Source organism: Balaenoptera acutorostrata, chromosome 2 (genome assembly GCF_949987535.1).
Source record: "Balaenoptera acutorostrata chromosome 2, mBalAcu1.1, whole genome shotgun sequence".
NCBI lineage: Eukaryota > Metazoa > Chordata > Mammalia > Artiodactyla > Balaenopteridae > Balaenoptera > Balaenoptera acutorostrata.
In genome coordinates, this window is record NC_080065.1 from 185336471 (window position 1) to 185360657 (window position 24187).

A 24187-nucleotide genomic window follows, 5' to 3' on the forward strand; every position below is an offset into this window, starting at 1 on the left:
CACGGGTTCGAGCCCTGGTCCGGGAAATTCCCACATGCCGCGGAGCAACGAAGCCTGTGCGTCACAACTACTGAGCCTGAGCTCTAGAGCCCGCGAGCCACAACTACTGAGCCCGCGTGCCACAACCACTGAAGCCCGCGCACCTAGAGCCCGTGCTCCACAACAAGAGAAGCCACTGCACTGAGAAGCCTGCGCACCGCAATGAAGAGTAGCCCCTGCTCAACGCAACTAGAGAAAGCCCGCACGCAGCAACAAACACCCAACACAGCCAAAAATAAATTTATTTATTTATTTTTAAAAATTGATGAAACAAGCGCCTATCCAGGGATGAATCGATACAAAAAATCTAGTCCCTCCACAAGCGGGAGCATCACTCCACCATGAAAAGGAGAGAAGCACTGACGCTCGTTTATAATGTGGATGTACCTTGAGAACATGATGCTCAGTGAGAGAAGCCAGACACAGAAGAAGCACGTTGTGATGTTAATTGTAGGTGTCAACTTGACCGGGCTGAGGAAAGTCTGGATAGCTGGTAAAACATTTCTGGGTGTGTCTGTGCAGATGTTTCTGGAAGAGATTAGCATTTGATTCAGTAGACTGAGAGATCCGCCCTCACCCATTTGAGTGTCATCCGACCCATCAGGGGCCCAAGTGGAACAAAAAGGCAGCAGAAGGGCAAGTTCCTTCTCTCTTCTTGAGCTGGGACGTCCCTCTCTTCCTGCCCTGGAGCTCCTGGTTCTCGCGCCCTTGGCCTCGGACTGAATCACACACAGCTCTCCATAATTGTGTGGCCAATTCCTATGATAAACCTCTGCTATGCTCTGTTTCTCTGGAGAACCCTGACTGCTGTGGCCACAGTGTCTGATTCCGTGCATGTGAAATGTCAGGAGAAGGTAAATCCGTAGATGAGTGGTGGCCAGGGCTGGGGCTGTAGCGGGCTTGGGGGTAATGGCGCAAGTGTAGGGGGTTTCATTTTCTGGCCCATGATCATTTTTTGTTTTGGCCACGCCGCCCGGCTTGCGGGATCTATCTTATTTCCCCAGCTAGGGATTGAACCCAGGCCCTCAGCAGTGAAAGTGCCAAGTCCTAATCACTGGACCACCAGGGAATTCCTGATAATGTTCTAGAATTGATGGTGGTGATGACTGCATAACTCTTGAATTTACTGAAAAAACCACTGAATTGTGTACTTTTAAAGGGTGCACTTTCATATGTGTGCATTATATCTTAAATTTTAAAAATAAAACAATATTGGGAGGCTTCCCTGGTGGCGCAGTGGTTAAGAATCCGCCTGCCAGTGCAGGGGACACAGGTTCAAGCCCTGGTCTGGGAAGATCCCACATGCCGCGGAGCAGCTAAGCCTGTGTGCCACAACTACAGAGCCTGCGCTCTAGAGCCTGCGAGCCACAACTACTGAAGCCCGCGCACCTAGAGCCCATGGTTCGCAACAAGAGAAGCCACTGCAATGAGAAGGCCGCGCACCACAACAAAGAGTAGCCCCCACTCACCGCAACTAGAGAAACCCCGCGCGCAGCAACGAAGACCCAACTCAGCCAAAAATAAATAAATTTATCAAAAAATATATATATATCAGGGGTTCAGGGAACCTGACGTCTGTGCACAGATCCTGGCTGGCCCTAGAGGTGTGGGGAGCCAGCTTGGCGGGAGACAGAGGGCCCCTGGCAGCCTTGGGGAGAGCAGGCAGCCCACACGGGCCCATGAAGGAGCCTGGATGCACAGCTGCCTGGCCCGGAGTCTTTAAAAAATGACAAAAATCAACTTAGGCCGAGTGCAAGAAACTCGCCCCACAAAGGAGTACAAAGCGATTCCGTGGACTTCCCTGGCGGTCCAGTGGTTAGGACTCTGAGCTTCTACTGCAGGGGGCACAGGTTCGATCCTGGGTCAGGGACATTCCATGTGCCGCGGTACAGCCAAAAAGAAAAAAAAAAAAAAAATCGATTCTGTTTACATGAAGCCCCAGAGGAGGCAAAACTGGTCCAGGTGACCGACAGAGAGGGGAGAGCCAACTGGTTCCTGCAGCCGCTCATCTGGGCAGGAAGAGCTGACGCACAGGGCAGTGAAAGCAGGTGCCTTTCATTGCGTGTAAATTCTATTTCAAACCCAACCCAATTCACAAAAGTAACCATGAGCCCACTCCAAAATCAACTGCCACAAGCACATTTTAATAACTGGAGGGGGAAGACTGAAAGTGGAAATGGTGCAGGGAAGGCAGTTTTGTGGTTTTATATTCTTTGGCAACAAAGTTCTTTTCCTTGACTATTACTCTCTAAGAACGTGACCTTGGATGAGGCACCACTGCACACCGCCTTGGGCAGTGCCGGAGGGGCGCCCAGCAGCCGAGCTCAGACCCAGGCCCCCACGGAGCCTCACTGGCCGTGGTGTTTTCATCACAGTGTTGCCTCAACACGTTTAAAAACTAATATATGTGTAGCTAAAAAAAAAAAAAAAAAAAAAAATCACTAAAATCCCCATCATGGAAAACAGCCATGCCCAGCCCCATGCTCCCTGGACCAGACCCCCTTTCAGCAGTTTTGGTGGCTTCTGGCATTTTCCTCCATGTCTCTAAAGTTATTTATGATGCTTCTCCCCTTCCTCCTTCTTTTTTTTTTTTTTAAGAAATTTATTTATTTATTTTTGGCTGCCTTGGGTCTTCATTGCTGCGCGCGGGCTTTCTCTAGTGGCGGCGAGCGGGGGCTACTCTTCGTTGCGGTGTGCGGGCTTCTCATTGCGGTGGCTTCTCTTGTTGCAGAGCACAGGCTCTAGGTGCGCGGGCTCAGTAGTTGTGGCTCGCAGGCTCTAGAGCTCAGGCTCAGTAGTTGTGGCGAACCGGCTTAGTTGCTCCGCGGCATGTGGGACCTTTCCCCACCAGGGCTGGAATCGGTGTCCCCTGCATTGGCAGGCGGATTCTTAACCACTGTGCCACCAGGGAAGTCCCTGAAGTAATTAATACTTCCGAGCGAGCATTCAAGCACACAAAAGAGAAGTCCAAGACCTTAAGAGAGGAACTGGGGTCCCTTAAGAGAGGGGGAGGGGAACCTGCCAGGGAAGACAGAGTTCGTCAAGAGCGGTGACGAACTCTGGGCCATCCAGTCGTGGACAGCTGCGGCCGAAGGACTCCATGGGGTGGGGGGCAGGTACCCAGGTCGGGTGAGGATGGCAGTGGACCAGGTGAGAGGCCAGTGCTGGACAAAAGGGGCGGGCCGCCCCCTCTCCCACCCAAAGAGCCCATGCAATTGGCCTGAGGTCCCGCAGCCAAGCAGGGACTAGGGCCCAGGTCCCCTCGGAGACCTGGTAGGACGACCTGGGTGGGGTCGATCCCAGCCCATCCATTCACCAAAAGAAATCCCACAGGGGGAAACCGGACGGCTCCTTCGCCCCAAAGGAAAAAAGAAGGCCCTGAAAGGCCGCTGGAGGAAGGGCCACCGGGACAGGCTGGCTTTAGGCGTGGGCACAATGGGCTGCTCTCTGAGCATTAGAGGGCGGTGCTCACGTCCGAGGGCTCTGGCGGGTAGAAACCAGCCCAAGCCGGGAAGCACCACCACGTGGCGCGATCTCGGCTCGGGGCACACTCTGGGGATGGAGAATGTGGGTGCCCGTGACCTCCCGGGGGGGCCCTAGGGGCCAGGTGCGTGCGGGAATCGCGCGGGGGAAGGGAGGCAGAGTCTGGAGGCCAGCCCGGGCGCTAGGGCCCTCGGGGGAGGGACACCGGCCCCGAGGCGAGGACTGGGGCGGGGCGCCTTCGCGCCCCCAGGGCCCGGGCCGCCTCGGGCACCTACCTGCGGCCGCGCCCGCACGTGCCACCGCGCCCGGCCCGCCCCAAAGCCCGTGGCGGGGGGGTGGGGGAGCCACGCCACGTGACCGCCCCGCCCGCCCCGCGCGTGCGCCCTGCCCGGCGCCCCATTGTTGGCGGCAGTCGCGTCACGGGGGCGGGGCCGGGGCGGGGCGGCCGGCGGCCGGAGGGAGGCGGCGGGAGGGCGGAGGGAAGGAGCGTCCGCGCCGCCGCCGCCGCGCCGCCGCCGCCGCCGCCGCCGCCGCCGCCGAGGAGCCGCCACCGCCGCCGCCTAGAAGCAAGCAGAGCCGCGCCGCGCCGCCGCCGCCCGCGCCCGAGCAGCCCCGCCGCCGCCCCGCCCCGCCGCTGGATGCCGGCGGCCGGCGGCCGAGCTCCCAGAGGCGGAGGGCGGCGGCGCGGGCGGCGGCGGCGGGGGCGGCCGGCGGCCGAGAGGCGGGAGCGCGGGCCCGAGCGCTAGTGCCGCCATGCCCAGCTCCACCGGGCAGCCCGACGGCGGCGGAGGCAAGCGCAGCGGCGGACCCGGGGCGGCGGTCGGCGGGGACCCCAGCCCGGGCCCCCCGCCGCCGCCGCCGCCGCCGCCGCCGCCGCCGCCCGAGGGCGCCGAGGAGGCCGCGCCCGCGCCCCGGCCGCCACCCGAGCCCGACGACGCGGCCGCCGCGCTGCGCTTGGCCCTGGACCAGCTCTCGGGGCTCGGTCTGGGGGGCGCGGGCGACCAGGACGAGGAGGGGGCGGCCGCGGGCGGCAGGGACGGAGCGGTGGCGGCGGCGGGAGGCTCAGACTGCGGGGCCGCGGCGGAGCCCGCGCCCCCCGACGGGCCCGAGGCGGGCGCGCCCGGGGTGGCCGTGGCCCCCGGCCCGCTGCCGCTGCTGGAGCCCGACGTGAGCCCCCCGCCGCCGCCTCGGCCGTCGCCGCCCGACGTGTTCGCGGGCTTCGCGCCCCACCCCGCGGCCCTGGGTCCCCCGACGCTGCTGGCCGAGCAGATGAGCGTAATCGGCAGCCGCAAGAAGAGCGTGAACATGACCGAGTGCGTGCCTGTGCCCAGCTCCGAGCACGTCGCCGAGATCGTGGGTCGCCAGGGTGAGTGGCCGCCGTCGGGGGCGCCTCCCCGGGGGTCCCCGCGCGGCTCGCCCCGGGAGGGGCCACCCAGCCCAGGCCGCGGCTGGACACCAGACCCCGGCCACGCCCCGCGTGGGCTCGGGCCTCGGTGGCCGCCTGTGTGCCTTTGTCCTGCCGCTGGCCGCGGGAGAAAGTTGGGCGCAGCCCGCGCTCCTCCCCTCGGCGCTCCGGCCCCGCTGCCGCCTTTGTCTGGGCGTCTGCAGCCGGGAAAGGCCCCTGCGTGCAGCTCACTGCCCGGGCCCTGGGCCGCCAGCGGTGGCATCCCGGGGATAAAGGGACCGGGCTGGGCAGTGCCCGCTCCACACCCAAAACTGGCACGGGGCGGGTTCGCTAGGGCTTGGGGGGTCGCTGGGGCTGGGGGCGGGGGCGCTCCGGCAGTGTCAAGAGAGAAGTTTGGCGGCACAAAGAGGGTGCATCGAGACTTGCCAGCCTGGGCACCCTGTTGGGGATGGGGAGCAGGACGGGATGAGAGAAGATCCCTACAGGGCTCTCAGCCCCCAGTCAAGGATTTGGGGGATGCACAAGGACCCCCCTGTAAAAGCCGCTTTTGGGGTCCGGCCCCACAGCCCTCCCCTGGCCAGGTGGCCAGCAGCAGACCCAGGGTGTGCGGGTCCCGCAGCGGCATTGTCGGAGTGTCCCTGTGGCTGCCCCATTGTTCTCTTTGTTAGAGAGCCAGGCTGAGATTTGCAGGGTGACATCAGGCCGGCGGCCGCTCATTGGCCCTGGAGCTGCGGGGCGGGCGGGCTGGAGGGTGGTGGGCAGTGCCCGGCCCAGCACACACCCACCCACCCTGTTAGCTGCCTGCCCACCAGCCTCAACTTTCCTGCCTTCCTGCCCGCACCTCCGGGCTCCCTGCTGCTCAGCCAGGTTCTAGAACTTGGGGTGGGGCCTGGGCGGGCCTTGAGGTGGGGCTAGGGGTCCCTGCCTCTGGATCCTCGGTAACAGGAGCTAGAGAAGGGTGTGGGGGGCTTGAGTCACAAGGTGACCTGTCGCCCTAACTGTCACGAGCAGAGGACCACAGGGATGCCCTGGACACCGCTCTCTACTAGTTGCGGGTGGGTGGGGCCATGGGGTGGCAAGCCCTCTGGCTTTGGGCGCAGGTACATTCAGTCATTCATTTGTCCTCCCCATGTGTGGACACAAGGAGGACAAGGCGTGGTGCTGGGCCCGGGGACCCGCTCTTAGGAATGGGAGCCGGGGGGAGGGGGACCCGTAAACCGTTCTCTGGACCCTGCGGCTACCGGCAGGCACCACGAGACCACGACCGGACGTTTCCCCTCTGCCACCCGGTTGCCTCCTTCCTATTCAGGACATCACCCCCTGCCGCCCCTGTCCCCAGTAACCTCACTGGGACCTGTAACAAGACAGCTGCTGCCCTGCTGAGTGTCCAGGAGCCTGTGGAGACCGAGGCTGGGGGCTGTCACCCGAGGTCATGAGACTGATCCTCGCGGTGGTGGAGCCTGAGGACAAGTCCCATGTGACTGCGCGTGTCAGCCCCCCGGGGGTGCGGGCCGCGAGCAGGAGGCACTGATCCCTGGCCTACATGCTGAGCAGTCGGGTGGCTGGGTCGCCAGGCTCCACGCTGACCTCTGGTACCACGTGTCCCTCTGGTACCCGCTGGTACCCAGGGTATCAGCCTGGGTTCCTGCGGATGGCAGACAGCAAGGCAGGCTCTGGGGGTCCCTGGGCCCTGACAGCTCTTCCTGCAGACTAGGGTGGCCCTGTGGCTCTGAGCACAAGAGCCCCTCTCTGTGACAGTGGGAGAGCACGTCCCTTGTTGTGAGGATTCTCAAGCAAGATGCTGGTTCTCAGCCCAGCACCGGGCCGGCACACTGTAGCCACCCCATGAGTGGGGTGCAGGGCACCAGGGAGGGGAGCACGAATGCCAGGACAGGTTGGCAGCTGCAGCAGCCCTTGTGTCTCCCCACTCTAGAAGCATCTGTGGCTCCCAGCTTCTGCCACCAGTTCTCAAGCACAGCCTGGGAGACTCTGTGCCCTTCCTCCGGTTACCCACCCCCCGTCCACCCTGTGGGTCCCTGGACATGGAACCTGTCCCTTCTTACTGCTCTGTTGTCCCTAGGGCAGGGGGCGTGGCCTACCCTGAACTTATTCTTTTCTGTCTGACCCCAGGCCCACGGCCACCCCCTTCTCCGGAGTGCAGGGTCAGGGGGTTCACCTGCCCGACCTCCTATGCTGACGAGAGCCACAGACCCGGGCTCGCCCTTTCCTGGACACCCCCTTGCTGCTCTGTGAGCCTCGGTTTTCTCAGCCCTGAAATGGGTCCATGCACCTTCTGGGCACAGGGCAGGAGATTATAGCCCCTGCCTTGCTCTCTCCTCCCAGAGGCGGAGGGGCCCAGAAGGTGCCCTGGACCCACTGAGAGGCAGCCTCAACCTGCCCCGAGGTGTCCGCCAGCAAGGATCCTGCAGCCTCAGGTCACAGGCGGGGAGGGAGAGGCTGCAGGAGCGGAGGTGCTGCCAGAGCCGGTCGGCAGGGCCCAGATATGAACCCTAGTCTCCTGGCTCTTCCTGCCCTGCAGGGAGCAGGGGTGAGTCAGGAGAGAACCTTCCACCTTCCAAAGCTCCTGGGTTGGGGGTGGTGGGGAGGTGGCCCCCTTCCACAAACAGGAAAAGTGGAAACTCAGAAGGGCCGGTGGAGAGCCTGTCACCCCAGCTGGTCGTCAAATGTTGGGGGGGCTGGCGCCCAGTTCCTTCCAAGACCCTCCCCTGCGCCCCCCGCCTTGCTGCCTTTGCCCCAGTTGGCAGAATGGCCATGGGTGGGGTGGCCGGGGTTGGGTCTTCAGAGCCAGGCCTGGGTCTGCAGCACACTCGGCTCACGGCCGGGAGCGAATGACCTGCCAGCCAGCCAGGGTCCCCTCCGTCATCCCTCACTCGCTGTGCTCTCCCTTGTGCGGGGCCCCACCCCTGCGGGACACTGCAGGCCTGTCGGGGGCCCCTGCCTTGATGTTCTTACCTACCCACTGGGGCTCGTAGGAAGAACGGGGCCCCTGGGTGGCGGGTCACACCCTTCCGTGCCTGCACGGGGCTTTCCCTGGCCCTGTTTCACAGGTGAGCCAGCTTTGCCCCCAGACACCCTACTGTGACTCAGCCTCACCCTGGGGACAGCACTCCGCTGGGTTGGGAGCGGCAGTATATCAGGCTGATTTGTCTCAGCCCTGGCCTGCTGGAACTCTGTCCCTGCTGTCCCCTTAGCCAGCAGTGCTCCCCTGGCACGCAGGCTCCTTCCCAGGGTGGCCCCTCAGCTCCCCACACACGGCCTTGAGGTTCCCTTGATAAAAGTGGCCTGTGGTCACCCGCATGGGCTCCTTTGGGGCAGAGCCCGTGTGGCCTGGTTCCCTGAGTGCCCAGTGCAGGGGTGCCTGGACCCCAGTACAGGGTCATGAGCAGTGGGAAGCAGGGCTGCCTGCATCTAGGCTCCCCACGGGGACCTTTGCCCTTGCCCCTCTGGGGGAGGGTCCGGCTGCCACGGGGTGGGGCCTGCTGGGGCCTGGGGCAGTCAGCCACCTTCCCTGGTTCTCTGAGTTGGAATCCTGGGGCAGGGCCCTGGAAGCTGCATTTCTGCTGCACCGACCAGTTGGCGGTAGCCCCCAGGGTCACTCCTGGAGACCCAGTTTCCTGGCTTGTGCAGTTCCACCCACCGCCCCCCCCCAAGCTCTGCCACCTCTCAGGATCCTAGCGTGGGTGGGGTTTGGGGGATAGTGGATGTCACAGCTGAAGTCTGTATGGTTAATTGGGCTCTACTTGGCCACTGAGGGCTCCATCCAAGGCTGCTCTCTGGGTCAGGGCAGGATGGGGGCCGGCAAGCGGGAAGCTGCAGGGTCCTTCCCCAGCCCTGACCTGCCCAGGGGTCCCTTCCCCACCGAGGCTCCCCCATGAGGACAGGCACCGGTCTGGGGCCACTCTCCAGTCCGTGGCCGGTCGGGTCCTTCCCCAAACCTGTGAGGCTGGGTGTGTTTCTGCCCTCCTTTGGCAGGTGAGGAAACTGAGGCATGGGACGGTCCCTTGAGTGCCCAGGGCAATCCCCAGTCCACCAGCCCTTACAGCACAGTCCCCCAGCCTCGGGGAGTCCAGAAAGTCAGACTTGGGGTGTGAGGAGAAACTCTGAGAAGTGTGTGCTGGGGCCTGGCCCAGCATAGTCAGGGCGGGCTTCCCGGAAGAGGGGGTGCCGGGCTGGGATGTGATGCAGAGAAGGGAGAGGACGGTGGGGTGCAGCAGGGAGGAGGACGTGACAGAGGGGAGAGGTCAGGCGCAGGGGAACTGCAGGAGGGGCCTCCCCAGCCGAGTGGGAGGAGACCGTCCAGGCAGGAGTGGAGGCGGCCCCGGTCAGGGTGACTTTGGGGCTGCCGGTGAGGCCACGGAGCCACCAGTGGGGAGGATGCCGCGTGCCGAGGGGAGGGCTGGGGGCCAGGAGGCGGGGCCAGGAGATGGGAGGAAAGCAGGGTCTCCCTGGGAGGTTTCAGACCCCCACTAAGTTGGCCGGCTTTTATTCAGCCGTGGATGGGGGGCTGCTGCCCTCTTTGCGCTGGGAGTGAGGCTGCCCCCCCCCCCAGGCCCCGTGTCTCTGACTTCCTCGGCTGCAGGCAGACTGCTCGTCCCGCTAACTTTGTATTTTCCCTCGCTGAGAAGTTAGCTACACTGTTATTCCGCTCAATGCCGCCCTCTGTTTGCACTGAAACAATATCCCTGTGTCCCTCTGGCCTCCCCAGAACTTGGGGGTGGGGGGTCCTCCCAGACTCCTGGGCCCGGACTCAAGATATGTCAGAAGGCCCCTGGGCGGGGGTGTGGGTGTCAGGGCCCCGGGCCGGCCACACCTGGTGTTTAGATGTCTCAGGGGCAGCTTCCAGTCGACCTCGGGAGGGCCGCCTAGGTGGTGGGAGAGGCGCCCAGTCAAAGAACCTTCTCGACTGACCCTCTCCCCCACGGACACCTTGGCCCCCTTCCGCAGGGTCAGCCCCTCAGTCCAGCCCAGGCAGCAAAGGTGAAGCCACAAAGCCGTGTCCCCAAGCTTCCCCTCAGAGGCTGGAACCACTGAGGGCCTTTGGAGGTGTCCTGATACGGGACCCAGGATCTGCTCTTGGGGGAGGGTCACATGGTCAGGAAGAAGTCGTAGGCCATTTCCACAATCCGAGCCTCAGTTTCCCCTCCTGTCGGGGAGTTGGCATCAGAGGGTCTGCATTAGTGTCCTAGGTCTGGTACAATGAACTGGATGGCTTGAAACTATAGAAATGAACCCTCACAGTTCTGCGGGGTGGAAATCAGGGTGTCGGCAGGACCATGCTCCCTCCAGGGGAGAATCTGTTCCGGCCTCTCCCCGGGCTTCTGGTGGTGCTGACAGGCCTTGGCGTTCGTGGGCTTCTGGCCGTCTCACTCCAACCCTGGGCTCCGTCTTCACAAGGCCATCTTCTCTTGTGTCTCTACGTGTCCCTCCTCTATAGTGACACCGGTCATTGGATTCAGGGCTGCCCTAATCCAGCATGACCTCACCCTAACATGACATCTGCAAAGACTTTATTTCCAAATAAGGTCACATTCTGACATTCCAGATGGACATGGATTTGGGGGGGGACACCTTTCAACCTAAAACAGGGTCCCTCCTTGCCTTTGGGACAAAGCAGAGCAGGGGGTTGCAGGACCAGAGTGGACACTGAGGCCTAAGGTTGGAGGGAGGGACGCCGAGTGCCCGAGATCACAGCCCGAAGGTGGGGCCTCCTAACCCAGCGCACCGGCTGGCCCCTGCAGCTGCCTCCCAGGAGGGGTGTCCTGGGGAGGGGTCCCTGCCCTCACTGCGTCTCCCCCTCCCCCACCGCAGGGTGCAAGATCAAGGCTCTGCGCGCCAAGACGAACACGTACATCAAGACGCCGGTGCGTGGGGAGGAGCCGGTCTTTATCGTGACCGGCCGCAAGGAGGACGTGGAGATGGCCAAGCGTGAGATCCTGTCGGCCGCCGAGCACTTCTCCGTGATCCGCGCCACGCGCAGCAAGGCCGGCGGGCTGCCCGGTACCGCGCAGGGTCCGCCCAACCTGCCGGGACAGACCACCATCCAGGTGCGCGTGCCCTACCGCGTGGTGGGTCTGGTGGTGGGCCCCAAGGGCGCCACCATCAAGCGCATCCAGCAACGGACGCACACGTACATCGTGACGCCCGGGCGCGACAAGGAGCCGGTGTTCGCTGTGACGGGCATGCCCGAGAACGTGGACCGGGCGCGCGAGGAGATCGAGGCCCACATCACGCTGCGTACGGGCGCCTTCACCGACACCGGCCCCGACAGCGACTTCCACTCCAACGGCACCGACGTCTGCCTGGACCTGCTCGGGGCAGCTGCGGGCCTCTGGGCCAAGGCTCCCAACCCGGGCCGCCGGCCCCCCGCGCCCACAGCCGGCCTCCGGGGGGACGCTGCTCTGGCCACCCCGGGGGGCCCCGAGGCCTTCTACGCGGGCGGCCGAGGGGGGCCGACCATGCCGGTGCCGGTGCCGGACGCGGACCCCACCAGCCCCTACGGCGCCTCGGGCAACGGAGGCTTCACCTTCGGTGGGGACGGTCCGGGGGCCCCCGCGGGGCCACCCGCCCCGGAGGACTGCGACTTCGGCTTCGACTTCCTGGCGCTGGACCTGACCGTGCCCACCGCGGCCACCATCTGGGCGCCCTTTGAGCGGGCCCCGCCCCTGCCCGCCTTCAGCGGCTGCGCGGCGGTCAACGGGGCCCCCGCACCGCCCGCCCCGGGCGCCCGACGCAGCAGCGGGGCCGGCACACCGCGCCACTCGCCCACGCTGCCCGAGCCCGGCGGCCTGAGCCTGGAGCTCTCTCTGGCCCGCCGCGCTGCGCCCGACCCGGTGGGCGCCCTGCCCTGGCGGCCCCCGCAGGGCTCCCTGGCGTCCTTCTCGAGCAGCGCCAGCTTCTCCACGGCCACCTCGCTGCCCAGCAGCTCCTCGGCCTCCTCGTGCTCCGCGCTGGACTCGAGCGCCTCAGAGAGCGCCCGCAAGCCCCAGGCGGCCCCGGCCCCCAACGCCCCCGCCTCCGCGGCCCTGGCGCGGGAGTGCGTTGTGTGTGCTGAGGGCGAGGTGATGGCCGCGCTGGTGCCCTGCGGCCACAACCTCTTCTGCATGGACTGCGCCGTCCGCATCTGCGGCAAGAGCGAGCCCGAGTGCCCGGCCTGCCGCACGCCTGCCACCCAGGCCATTCATATCTTTTCTTAGCCGGTCACCTCGCCGCGCCCGCGGCCCCCAGGGCCGTCCACGGACGCGGGGTGGGTGCGCAGGGCCGGGTGGGGAGGAAGGGGAGGGTGGGGGCGGGGAGCGGCGGGCAGCGGGCCGCGTGGCCAGTGTTTACAGACGAGCTTTAACTCCGGTCCCAAGCGTGGAGACGGCGACCCGGCGGCCCAGCGACACCTCAGTTCTTAACAAATGACAGTATTGAGTCGACAGGTTAAAATAAACCAGAGAGAAAAGGCCTGCTTGCACTTTTTATTTAAGACACCCCCCCTCCCCAGGGTGATCTTTTTAAGGAAAAAAAACCACGATTTTTACAACTCTCCCGGTTGTCCTTTTGTACGTAGCTGATATCGATTTGAAAGTGTTTGTTTTCCCACGGCCTCAACCTCTGCAGAAACTTCCAGGAGGACGGCTCCCTTTTTGGGGCCAACTGGTTACCCTTTAGTATGTAAGCCGCGCGCAGGCTGGAGGGGGGCGGGGGGAGGGGGCGTCCAGAACTTTCTTTTTTTTTTTTTTTTTAATTATTAATCCCTTTCTGCTGTGGTTTCTGTTGACCGTTTTTTAATTTTTTTGTTTTTTTAAACTTTTACTTTTTACCTCTTGTGTATATGTAGGGAATTTATAGGGAAATATGTACTTTATGGAATAAATTTTAAGAAAACTAAAATATATTTTATTTTAAATAAAGTAACGGACCTTTAATCTTACACAGCTAAATTACTGATTATATATTTGCTGAGCTGACCTAAGGGTTCAGAAAATTGTATCAAGAGTTTTATTTTTTGACTTCAAAGCCTTCTTAATAAAGTCTTTTTACTACACGTGAGCCCTTGGCCTGGTGTGGGGTTGGTGGGCATGGGGGAGGGGTGGGGGTGGAGGGCTCAGATCCAGCCCCTCCCCCCCTAGTCTTCCAGATACAAGAGTTAGGGCTCAGGATACCCCAGTTCCAGGCTTTTCCACAAGCCAGGTGCTGTCAGCATCGGGGCTACACTGAAAGGTGGTCCAGACAGGTCCCCTTTTCCTGAGGCTCAGGACCTGACATCCCAGGGGACAACCAGCCATGGGGGCGGCTATGACCCACGTGGAGGGGGTGGTGCCAGATGGTCGCTTCCTAGGGCATCAGCCCACCTCCGTGGTGTGTGTGGGACCCCATCCCCAGTAGGACGGGCTCCACCTGACATTGTACAGACGGGGAAACTGAGGTCTGCAAACCTTCCTCCCAGGATGGCTCCTAACACCTCCCAGTCCCCGAAGCACATCTGAGTGATGAGCCACAGGTGTTGTCCCCCTGTCACCTAGTTGGGAGCAGAGGACCAAGGCCTGTGGGGCTGCTGGACACATTTCTTCAGGATCGGGATTGGCCTGGAGTCGAGGACTGGGGGACCATGGGTTGCACCGTAGTCAGCTGGCAGTTGCCACAAAAGTTCCAAAGGCGGGGAAGGAAGCTCTGGAGTGTGTGGAGGATGGAGTGTGGTGACGGGGGGGGCCCAGGACTGTGACAGGGAGACGCCCAGGGGCCAGGTGACCACAGGCTGCTGGCTTGAGGAATGGGCAATGAGGGGTCTGGGGGACACAAGCCACTAGGAAAGCTAGGAAGGCATAGCAGAGCAGAGTGGAGGGCTTCCAGGAGGAGGCCAGGGGCTTGGGATGACAGGAGCGTCTGATGGGGCAACAGGGATGGAGAGGAAGTAGCCAGAGATGGACAGGGCACCCCATGAGCGAGTGACGGCCACATCAGATTCTCCAACTGAGAGTAGTAGCCCCAGGCTGCAGGGCCACAGGTGGGTCTCAGGAAGGGCCACATACACCCAGGGTTCCAGCCCAGCCCTGCTGGAATTTCCCCATCTGTAAAATAGGCATACACCTGGGACTTCCCTGGTGGCCCAGTGGTTGGGACTCCATGCTTCCACTGCAGGGGCACGGGTTTGATCCCTGGTCGGGGAACTGAGATCGCACATGCCACACAGTGTGGCTCAAAAAAAAAAAAAGGGGGATACACCTAGGTCAACGCAACCAGCTCTGATGAGGCTCAGGGGGTGGAGTGCATTGATTCGTGGCCCCCAAAAGATACACCCCTGGAACCTGAGGATGGGAGCTTACAAAAGGGTATTTGCAGGGACTTCCCTGGTGGCGCAGTGGTTAAAAATCCGCCTGCCAGTGCAGGGGACATGGGTTCGAGCCCTGGTCCGCAAGATCCCACATGCCACGGAGCAACTAAGCCCGTGCGCCACAAATACTGAGCCTGTGCTCTAGAGCCTGTGAGCCACAAGTACTGAGCCCGCGTGCCACAACTACTGAAGCCCACGCACCTAGAGCCCGTGCTCTGCAACAAGAGAAGCCACTGCAATGAGAAGCCCGCACACCACAACGAAGAGCTGCTCCCACTCGCTGCAACTAGAGAAAGCCCGTGCTCAGCAACGAAGACCCAACACAGCCAAAAATAAATTAAATAGATAAATAAATTTATTTTTTTAAAAAGGGTCTTTGCAGATATAATTAAGAATCTTGAGATGAGATAATCCTGAATTAGGGTGGCCCTAAATCTAATGTCCTTATAAGAGACGGAGGAGGAGACTCAGACACACAGGGTGAAGCTGTGTGAAGACAGAGGCAGAGGCGGGGGTGATGCAGCCACAAGCCCAGGGATGCCTGGGGCCCCCACAAGCTGGAAGAGGCGGGAAGAATCCCCCCTCCCCCGCCTGCCCTGCAGCCTTCAGAGGGATCGCGCCCCTGCCACACCTTGATCTCCGACTTCTGGTCTCCAGAACGTGGAGAACAAATACCTATTACTTTGTGGTAATTTGTTACAGCGCTTCGGGAAACCAGTATGGGTGGGTGGGTGGGAGGGCAATGCTTAACCCGGGGCCGGCCCACACTTCAGCGGCGGAGTAGTTGTGGCGCCAGTGGCCCCAGGTGACCTGGAGCAAAGTCAGGCCATAGAGGGTTATGGAGGCAGCAGGGACTTGGGGCATGAAGACCACCCCCCTGCAGTTTGGCCCCCAGAGCAAGAGGAAGAGCTGTGGCCGCCCCCCACCCCCAGCCAAGGGGTCTATGGTGGTGGGTGTGCGTCCTCGGGAGGGAGGTGGGACCTGGAGCCTGAGCGAGGGTCCTGACAGGGGTGGGCAGAAGGGGTGTTGGCCTGGTGTCTGTAAGGAATTGAGGGGCCTCTGGGGAGTTGCAGGGAGTGGGCTTGTCAGTTTGCTCCTGAAATAAGAGGAGAGAAGGGCCCCAAAGGGCCCAGGTGCCCAGGAGCTTGGCAGGGGATCGTGGAGATTGGGTGGCTGAAGGACCCACCAGGGGAGGGTCAGGCCCAGGGCAGAAGCCCAAATCCAGACCAGCCAAAGCCAGCCCCCTGGAGGGGTTTCTGAAGATGCAGTGGTTAACGGGGTGGTCCCCCAACCATGGGCAGGGCTGTCACCTATGCTGGTCTGAGGAAGTGCTGTCCCAGGACTTTCCAGAAACACCTGAGGAGTCTGCTTACTGCTGGGTACAGGGCTGTGAATATTGTAAGTGTGAGGCCAGAGACCCTGCAGCCCTCCGGAAGAGAGATGGCCAGGCCAGGGTGAATTCCTGACCTTGCCGTTTGAGGCCCTGGATGCAGCCCTGCCCGAAGGTCATGTGTCCCAACCTCTCAGTTATAGGCACCAATAAGCTCTTCTTCTTTGTTTCAGCCACTGTGAGTTGGAATAACTGAAACTCACAACCACCCACAGGGACCACATTCTCAGTCAGGGAGCTGGAAAGCATTTCCGGGGAGTGGGGAGGAGGGGAAGCAAGTCAAGTGTCCTGGGCGCCCAGCTCCCTCACGCCAAGGCCTGGCCAGTGTCCTGAGTGCAAGCTCTCGTCCCCCTTGGCAATTGGCTCTCTTGGTTCACAGGTCCAGCACATCAAGGTGACCCTGGTCCAGTGTCTTGTCCGGGCATGACATGGGTCACCATCTTCCCAGCCTCCAACAACTGTGTCCTCACTGCCCAGCAGTTGAGCGAATGTTCCATATTTTAGATTTTTGGTCATGGCAGAACCCCACTCTAGTAAGAATTTCTGTGTTGGTGAAAATCTGGCCTGTCTCTGCCACAAAGAGCAGGGGGCTCAGATCATGGTGCCCCCTTGCCAAAGCTCCTCAAATTCCCCCAAAGAGAGGCCGACGGCAGGCTTCAGAGTCAACTTTACTTTAATGAAAAAAGAACAAATCCAAACGCAAGTCTGGGTTGAACAGTCATGCCACGAGGCAAGGACCCCCACCTCCTATACCCCCTAGATGCTCCCCAAGCTGTCCCCAAGGACGACACCTCTGGGAGAGCAAGAGGGACAGAAATGGAGCCTGGGTCCTGGGCATCAACATGCAGAGGTCCACCTTGACCCTCAGGGAAGCTAGATGTTCTGAAGCATGTGGATGGCATGCTGAAGGTGCTGGCGGGCAGCCGGAGCACAGCCGTGGCTCCGCAGGACGCCCAGCGGGTAGGAGGTGCCAGGCTGGCCCTGTTCCCAGACCGTGAGCCGCAGCTCTTCACACCCACCACTCAGCACGAGTTGAGCCTGGCCTCCGCTGCAGCTGACCTACCAAGGCGGGAGGATCTGGGTCCGAGGGGAGAAGGGGCCCTGGCCCTCGGAGGACAAGTGGATAGGAGACTGAGGTCCCCCTGATCTGAGTCTCAGTGGCTGCCCCACCCATAGGAACTCAGGGTCAGGAGCCCAGGGCTCTGCCACACAGACAGGGAAACTGAGGCTCAGATGGGACTCCCCCGCCCAGAGCCGCCCAGTGAGAACTCCTACTCTTAAGCCTGTGCCCTGGGGAACAGCAGCTCCTCATGGGTACCAGCTTCCACAGCTGCTGGGCAGGGCCATTTGAAGACAATCCTCTCTAAGACCCGGCCCAGGCCGGGGTACTCTGGTCTGAACAGAGAGGGGATTTTTACTATAAAATAAAATCATACTAATTTTTAAAAATAATGAGTATCGTATCCTAATGCGTTTGAAATCTGTTTTAGGACTGGCTATGATGTCCCAGGGATTGCCAGGACGGCGCAGGAAAACCTAAAAATGATTCTGCAACAAAATGACATTTCGACAGCTGCTACAGGTAAACACACAGGACGATGACCCTAAGGGACATTTTGCTGTCATCCCGACACATTTTATTTCCGATTTTCCTGGGGCTCCCCCCAGCAGCGTGCAATGTAACAGGCCTGCTTGGGGGGGGGACCCTCACTCACCTGCACCGTCCCGTCACTGAAGAGCAGGAGCGCGGCCCGCTCGGACACCAGGAAGCGCAGCAGGCAGAGGCTGGGGGCTGCCGGCCAGGTGGCTGTGGACAGGCCCCCCTCCTGTGGACAGACCCAGCCACGGGGCCTCAGGGCCGAGGGCTCCCACCGCCTGGCACACCCCCCAGCCCCACCCAGCCCTCACCTCTCGCAGCCGCCGCTGCATGTATCGGGCAAAGAGCCGAAGGACGGCCAGCTTGGCGCCCAGCAGGCTGGGCACATCCCTCAGGGCGAACGTCTCCAGCTTTCCCCGCTCGGGCATGTAGATGACTTGGCTGATGGGGGTGGGGGGTTGCACAGGGCGGTGCCAGCTGTCAGGACCTCCGTCCCGGGCACCTCACACCCAAGGACGCCTTCTCACGCAGCCACGTCTCTTGGACCATGATGCGAAACCAGCTCTGCACGGACCAGCCTTCTCTGTCCATCCAGCCCCAGCCCCTCCCCTGAACTCCAGACCCCTGGAGCCACGGACTCGGCCTGTCCACGCTGAGATCCTGACGGGCCGCCACACCTACTGAGCCTGCGCTCTAGAGCCCGCGAGCCACAACTACTGAGCCCGTGCGCCACAACTACTGAAGCCCACCTGCCTAGAGCCCGTGCTCCGCAACAAGAGAAGCCACCGCCATGAGAAGCCCGCGCACCGCAACGAAGAGTAGCCCCCGCTCGCCGCAACTAGAGAAAGCCCGTGCGCAGCAATGAAGACCCAACGCAGCCAAAAATAAATAAATTAATTAAATAAATTAAAAAAAAAAAAAGTGTGAGTCTGACCCTTCCTTCCCGCCCCAACCCCAACAGTGGCCTGTGAGGCTCTGTGACTTCATGTCCTCCCCCTCTCCCTGCCATTCCTCAAACCCACCACGCTCAGTCCCATCTCGGGGACTTTGCACATGCTGTTCGCTATGCCTCGGAGGCTGTTCCTGACGGACTCTTTCTCATCATTCCTGTCTCGCCTGAGCGTCACTTCTTCAGAAAGCCCCTCCTTCCACAACCACTCTGTTGAGAGTCGTCTCCACTTCCCCAATCTGTCACCTCACCCGCTTCATTTCCTTCAGAAAACTGCCACCTGAAATCAACTTAGTAATTCATTTGTTTAGCATTGTTCTCCCCCAGCAGGCAGTAAGCGCCTGTAGGTGTGCACAGTAGATGTTTAATAAATCTGTGAGGAGTGAATGAAGAAAGGCAGGGAGGAGGGCCTGGCCTCCCAGGGGGATAGGAACTCCACAACTTACCCCCCTGCGGGGCGCAGGGCCATGTGGGTGCCATCCCGAAGCAGGACACCACTGCCCCCGTCTGACAATTGGTAGCCGAAGCCGTACTTGCTGGAATAATCCACCCACTTGGGGGCCCAGAGGATGGGCCGCTGCTCTCCTGGGGGATCCTGCATGGCTGGCACAGGATGAAATGAAGTGAGCAGGGGTCCTGGGAGGGGCGGGCGGAAGGACGGCAGAGGCACAGGAGATGGAGAATAAAGTCCAAAGAATAGAAAACCAACTCTTGGGACTTCCCTGGCGGTCCAGTGGGTAAGACTCCGTGCTTCCACTGCAGGGGGCACGGGTTCGATCCGTGGTTGGGGAACAAAGATCTCACATGTGGCCAAAAAAAAAAAAAAAACAACCAACTCTTGCCTTGAGCGGGGAGGACTGGGGGACCCTGGGATCACAGCTGCCTCTGGAAATGAGTAAATCTGAAATGCTTGTAAGGTCCAAAACACTGTAGGGCTTTGCTTGATTTCATTAAACATTTTTTGTATTAAAAAATAAAAATTGCTCAAGGCCACGTGGGATCCTAGATTGGATCGCAGAAGAGAAAAAGGGCAATAATGGAAACCCTGGGAAAATCCAGTGGCCCAGGAAGCTGGGCCACAGGAGAAGCTGGAACTCTGTAATACAATCTCCAGCTACTTGTGCTGCTCCTACCTGGGGCGCCAGAGTCCAGGCAAAGCTGCAGGCTCCTGATGGCTGCCTCCACCTCCTGCCTCGGGCTCCCCTGGGGCCCTGAGGAGACAGATCTCTGTGGGGGACAGACAGGCCAGGGCCCCTCCAACCAGCCCCGCCCCAAACTCCCACATCCGGGAAAGTCCTATTTTCACCCCAGAAGGATTCCAGACATCATTCTCATTTCACAGGTGGGAAAATTGAGGCCGGGAGAGGGGACGTGATCCTGGCAAGGCAGGATCTTTGCCCCCCGCTTTTCGACCCTCACTCCTGCCCACAGCTCCCACCTAGGATGGAGAGTCTGCTCACCCGCCGTGTCACTCCCAAGGGTCCCCTGGCTGAGCAGGCGGACAGGGCGCCGGGGGCACGGAACCCCTCCCTCTGACAGGGAGGCCTGGGGAGGGAGCAGCAGGGGTTGGGGGCTCTGGCCTCCCCCCATGAAGACCCCCTGGCTTCTCCCTTTGCCCAGCCTCCCTGTGAGGATGCCCTCCACCTTCCCCGCCATGCCCCCCTCCCCATGCCCTCACCTCACTACCCCACTCCGTGGAGTCAGGGTCAGGGCCATCTTCTCCTGGACCTGAGGCCTCCTTAGGAGTGAAGGGGCCTGCAGGAGGCACGAGGATTGGAGGGGGGGGCAGAGCCTGACCCCATGCAGGGCGGGACCTCTGCCACCGACATCCGCCTCTGCCGAGGTGACGTTTCAGAGCAGGTAGGGAGGAGGACAGGTGTGTGAGATGCGGGGCGCAGGTAGGAGCAGGTGAGGGGGCGGGGCAGTACTCACAAGGCCTCCGGCGCTGGGGCAGCAGCAGCCGGCCCACCTTCCAGAAGAGTCTGCCCAGAGGCTGGGGGATGGAGAAGATGGGCAGGCTGTGGCAGGAGTGGGGCGGCAGCCGGTCCGGGGTGAAGCCCTTCGGAGTGGAGAGCTAGGCGTCAGCACGCCGCTCCTGAGTACCTGGGCTAGCTGGGGGTCCTGGCCCACACCTGGGTCTGCTGAGATGCCCCAGAGAAGGGCAGCCCCGACCCGCTGACACCCCACACCTGCGTGAAAAAGTCATCCTGCAGCAGGTGGTCCAGGCTGGGCCGCTCGGCCGGGTTGGGTGCCAGCAGGCGGGCGATGAGGCGGCGTGCATTGGGGGACAGATGTGCAGGCTCGGGGTAGCGGCCGTCTCGGATGTTCTGGTACATCTCCGACAAGGGTGCCGCCACGAAGGGAGGGGCGCCAGTCAGCACCATGTACCTGGGCCGGGTCGGGGGCAGGAACCTGGGTGCCTGCTTGCACCTGTCCTGGGCATCTAGGGTTGGCTCACACCTACCTGTGCACACCTTGCCACACCTTCCCACACTTCCTGACTCCATACCCATGTCACATCCACTTTCTCATAGCTGCCCTACATCTGCTCCCACCTGGCCATTCCTGTCTGCTCAGGAGACACCAGCATCTGTCTGTACACCTGCCTGCTCCTGGGTTATACCTGGACACACCTGCATATACCTTTCCAGTTTTAGTTTATGCATGCTCACACCTGTTCAACTCCTGCATATGCCTCATACCTGTACATATGCCCTCATCTGCCTGTGTACCTGCCACCTGCACACACCTGTCCACACCTCTGTGCACACTCAAAACTATCATCCCGCCATATGCCCTATTCATACCTGCATGCTCAGATGATGGCAGGTGTGTGCTCCTGCCTACCCCCCAGCTGCACACACTGGTCCTGTGTTTGCTCATACCTGCCTGTGCCCCCACTCAACTTCCCCTGTACATGCCTACACCTGTCCTTACCTGCCGGTGCCCGCTCCCACCTGCCCACACCTGGCCCCAGCTGGGCAGTCCTGCCCCCCTTCCCCAGGCCCGGGGCTTCTGGGGCCACTCACATGACGCAGCCCAGAGCCCAGATGTCCGACTGGCAGGAGTGCCCGTTTCTGGACACGACCTCCGGGGCCAGGAAGTTTGGGGTCCCACAGAGCACTCTGGGGGGCATAACGGGGGCTCAGGAAGGCTGGGGCCAGAGCCGGCCCACCCTCGCCCACCCAGAGAGCCCGCTCGGAGCCTCCCGGTCACCTGTGGCAGCGGCCTCCTGGGCCCACCCTGGTGGCCAGCCCCAGGTCTCCGATCTTCACTTCCATGTTCTTGTTCAGGAAGAAGTTACCTGCCGGGGCAGGGTGCGGGGTGGGGGATGGGAGGGGGAGGAGCACGGCGTGAGGGGTGGAATCCCCGCCCTCGCCACGCCCCCGCCACGCCCCCGCGACCCCTTCCCCGCCCTCACTGAGCTTCAGGTCCCGGTGGACGATGCGCCTCTGGTGCAGGTAGCGCAGGCCGCTGACCAGGCCCCGCAGGTAGTAACGCACCTCAGGCTCTGTCAGCGTCTGCCGCGCCTCCAGCACGTGGGCCAGTGACTGCAGGGGACCGGCAGGTGCAGCGCCAGCGCCGAGGAGACACAGGTGAGCTCAGGTTAGGCGGCACAGTGAGTTCCAGGGACCCAAGAAGGCAAAGGTAAATTCAGCTGGGCCCAGGTGGATGTGGCTGATTGTGGGACAGGCAGAGGTGAGCTCTGAGCCCCAGGAGGAACATAGGAGTTCAGATGGGCCGAGGGGGCCACAGTGAGCTTTTCGGCAAGAGACGAACCCAAGGTGGGTACATGCTGGGCAAAGGAGAGCTCAGGTGTACTTAAGTGGGCTCAGGGAGTTCAAGGGGTCTATGAAGGTGCAACTAAGTCCAAGTGGGTTCAGGAACAGGCATTGCTGCCTGTCGGACATCTGGGCTCTGGGCTGCACCATGTGAGTGGCCCCAAGGGCCCCGGGCCTGGGGAAGGGGGACAGGACTGCCCAGGTGAGGCCAGGTGTGGGCAGGTGGGGCCTGGCTGAGGGCAGGAGGGGCACAGGTGGGCATAGGTGTGCCGAGGTGAGTCAAGAGAGCCTCTGGGTGGGCAGGTGGGCACAAGCGCATTAAGGGTGAGCACAGGTGGGCCTAGTGTGGTCACAGGTAGAAACAGGTAAGGAGAGACAGACATGGGGGGGGACACAGATGAGCACAGAAGACTGGGGGCGGGAGGGGGCATGGCTCCCTCTAGGCCCCGCCCCCTGGGTACCTGGCGGCTGCAGTATTCCAACACCATGTACACGTGGTCACGGTCAGCAAAGTGTCCGTGGAAGGCCACGATGTTGCGATGTCGCAGGCAGCTGTGCAGGGCGATCTCGCTCTCCACCTGCGGGCGGGGTCCCACGTGTACACACCCGGCAGGTGCCCATACCCGAGGTACCCATGCCCCCACGGGCGTGCTCCCCACCCCCAGAGCAGGGACGTCTCTGCGGACCCGATTTGGTCACAGGGCCCCTGGGCACTGATGCGCAGAGCGTACCTTGTCGCTGGGGCACAGCCGTCCAGCCCCGCCACCACCATGAGGCACCACTTTGAGCGCAAACACGGAGCTGGTGGACATGTCGGTCAGCTTGTAGCAGCGGCTGAAGGCGCCCTGCGGGGCAGGCGACTCACGAGCTCAGGGCACACAGGTGTGGGGACAGATGGCCAGGCCTCTTCACACACAGACACGCACACACACACACCCCTGAGACGCATGGATGCATAGCTCACATCCTCATACCTGGATACCCAAGGCAACACAACACACAGAAGTACACGAAGGCACAGGGACACATACACTCAGACACACAGACACATCCACACCTGGATATATAGAGCCCACGGACCCTAATACAGTACCCGGACACACGGTACAACGCCCGAACACAGAAAGCAGAGACCTATGACACATTCAGACACACACGCACAGGGACAACACAACAGAGTCTGGGTCCGCACCAAGGCTCCAAGTCGCAGAACACTCGGGTGCACACCCACACCCTAGACACACAACCCACAACACAGCACAACGTGCCCAACACCGGTTCCCGCCACACGATGCACGCAGAACAGCGGGTACATCGCAGACCCGGGCGTCCACCCACGCCAGCCCCAAACTCGCGTGGACACGCGACACACGCAGAGACAAAAGTCGGGGCGCACGCTGGCTCGTTTGCGGTTGCGATCGCGCGCACGCGCCCCGCCCCGCCGGGACCCCTGCCCGGCCCGTCCCCCTCGCCAGCGGACTGGGGGTGCCGGGGTCCCCACCTTGCCGATCAGCTTCCCGCGCCTGTACACGCGCCCCGAGCTCGGGTCGCGCAGGAAGACGGAGACCAGCGGGCGGCAACTGTGCCGCCGCCGCCGCCGCCGCGGCTCGGGCTCCATCCCTCCCGGGAGCCTGGCGGGCGGGCGCACTAGCGCAGCCTCGGCCGGGACCACCGCGCGCGGCGCTGCTCTGGGGGCCGCGCGCTGCCTGGACGCTTCTTATTGGCCGAGGGGGGAGGGGTGGAGTCCAGACGCTCGGGGCGGCCAGCGCGGGAGGGGGCGGGCGCGTGGGGGCGCTTGGGCGTGCGGGGACGCGGGGCTGGCGGGAGTTCCAGGGAGCAGAGCGGCGCTGGCACCTTGCACGCCAGCCCAGCGCCAGTCCCGCGCGCGCTCAGCTCGCTTGCTCCTCCAGTCCTGCGCCTCCCGCCAAGCTGTGAACTGTCAACACGCCCATTTCTCTGAGCAGGAGACTGAGGTCAGAGGGATTGTCTCATTCTCTCGAGGCCTCGAGGGGAAGGGTGGGTGGGAGGGAGGGCTTGGCAGGGCTCTCCCCAGAGTGCGCTTGAGGTCTGAGTCTAGTCGTCCTGAATACGTGTGACTGTGGGTCCTCCTGGCAGGTGGGTCCCCGGGCCCCATATGACAAGGCACGGGGCTTGATCATCTTGGCACTAGGGCGCCACAGCAGGATTCAGGGAGGTGGGGAGGGG

General features: G+C 62.0%; 2 protein-coding genes across 2 annotated transcripts; one reads left to right on the top strand and one right to left on the bottom strand.

Annotated features, from left to right (window-relative positions):
• Positions 1–4149: 4149 nt before the first annotated feature.
• MEX3D (mex-3 RNA binding family member D) lies at positions 4150–12982 on the top strand. The gene is made up of 2 exons (XM_057541383.1): positions 4150–4888; positions 10757–12982. Exons 1-2 carry the CDS (start codon positions 4276–4278, stop codon positions 12139–12141), a joined length of 1998 nt encoding a protein of 665 aa, XP_057397366.1. The 5' UTR covers positions 4150–4275; the 3' UTR covers positions 12142–12982.
• A 3339-nt stretch (positions 12983–16321) lies between these two features.
• On the bottom strand, positions 16322–23668 carry PLK5 (polo like kinase 5 (inactive)). Its single transcript, XM_057541289.1, is given in 15 exon segments — positions 16322–16713; positions 17370–17480; positions 18647–18688; positions 18691–18803; positions 19334–19411; positions 19661–19745; positions 19879–19955; positions 20133–20259; positions 20390–20588; positions 21230–21325; positions 21417–21504; positions 21622–21751; positions 22444–22560; positions 22714–22827; positions 23484–23668. Coding segments are annotated over 15 exon segments (1680 nt in total). The 5' UTR covers positions 23601–23668; the 3' UTR covers positions 16322–16527.
• Positions 23669–24187: the final 519 nt, after the last annotated feature.

Excerpts from the sequence above, each read along its gene's own strand:
- MEX3D (XM_057541383.1), top strand. The coding sequence starts at position 4,276 with ATGCCCAGCTCCACCGGGCAGCCCGACGGCGGCGGAGGCAAGCGCAGC. Across the intron at positions 4,889-10,756 it reads CGAGATCGTGGGTCGCCAGG|GGTGCAAGATCAAGGCTCTG; the intron begins GTGAGTGGCCGC and ends CCCCCACCGCAG.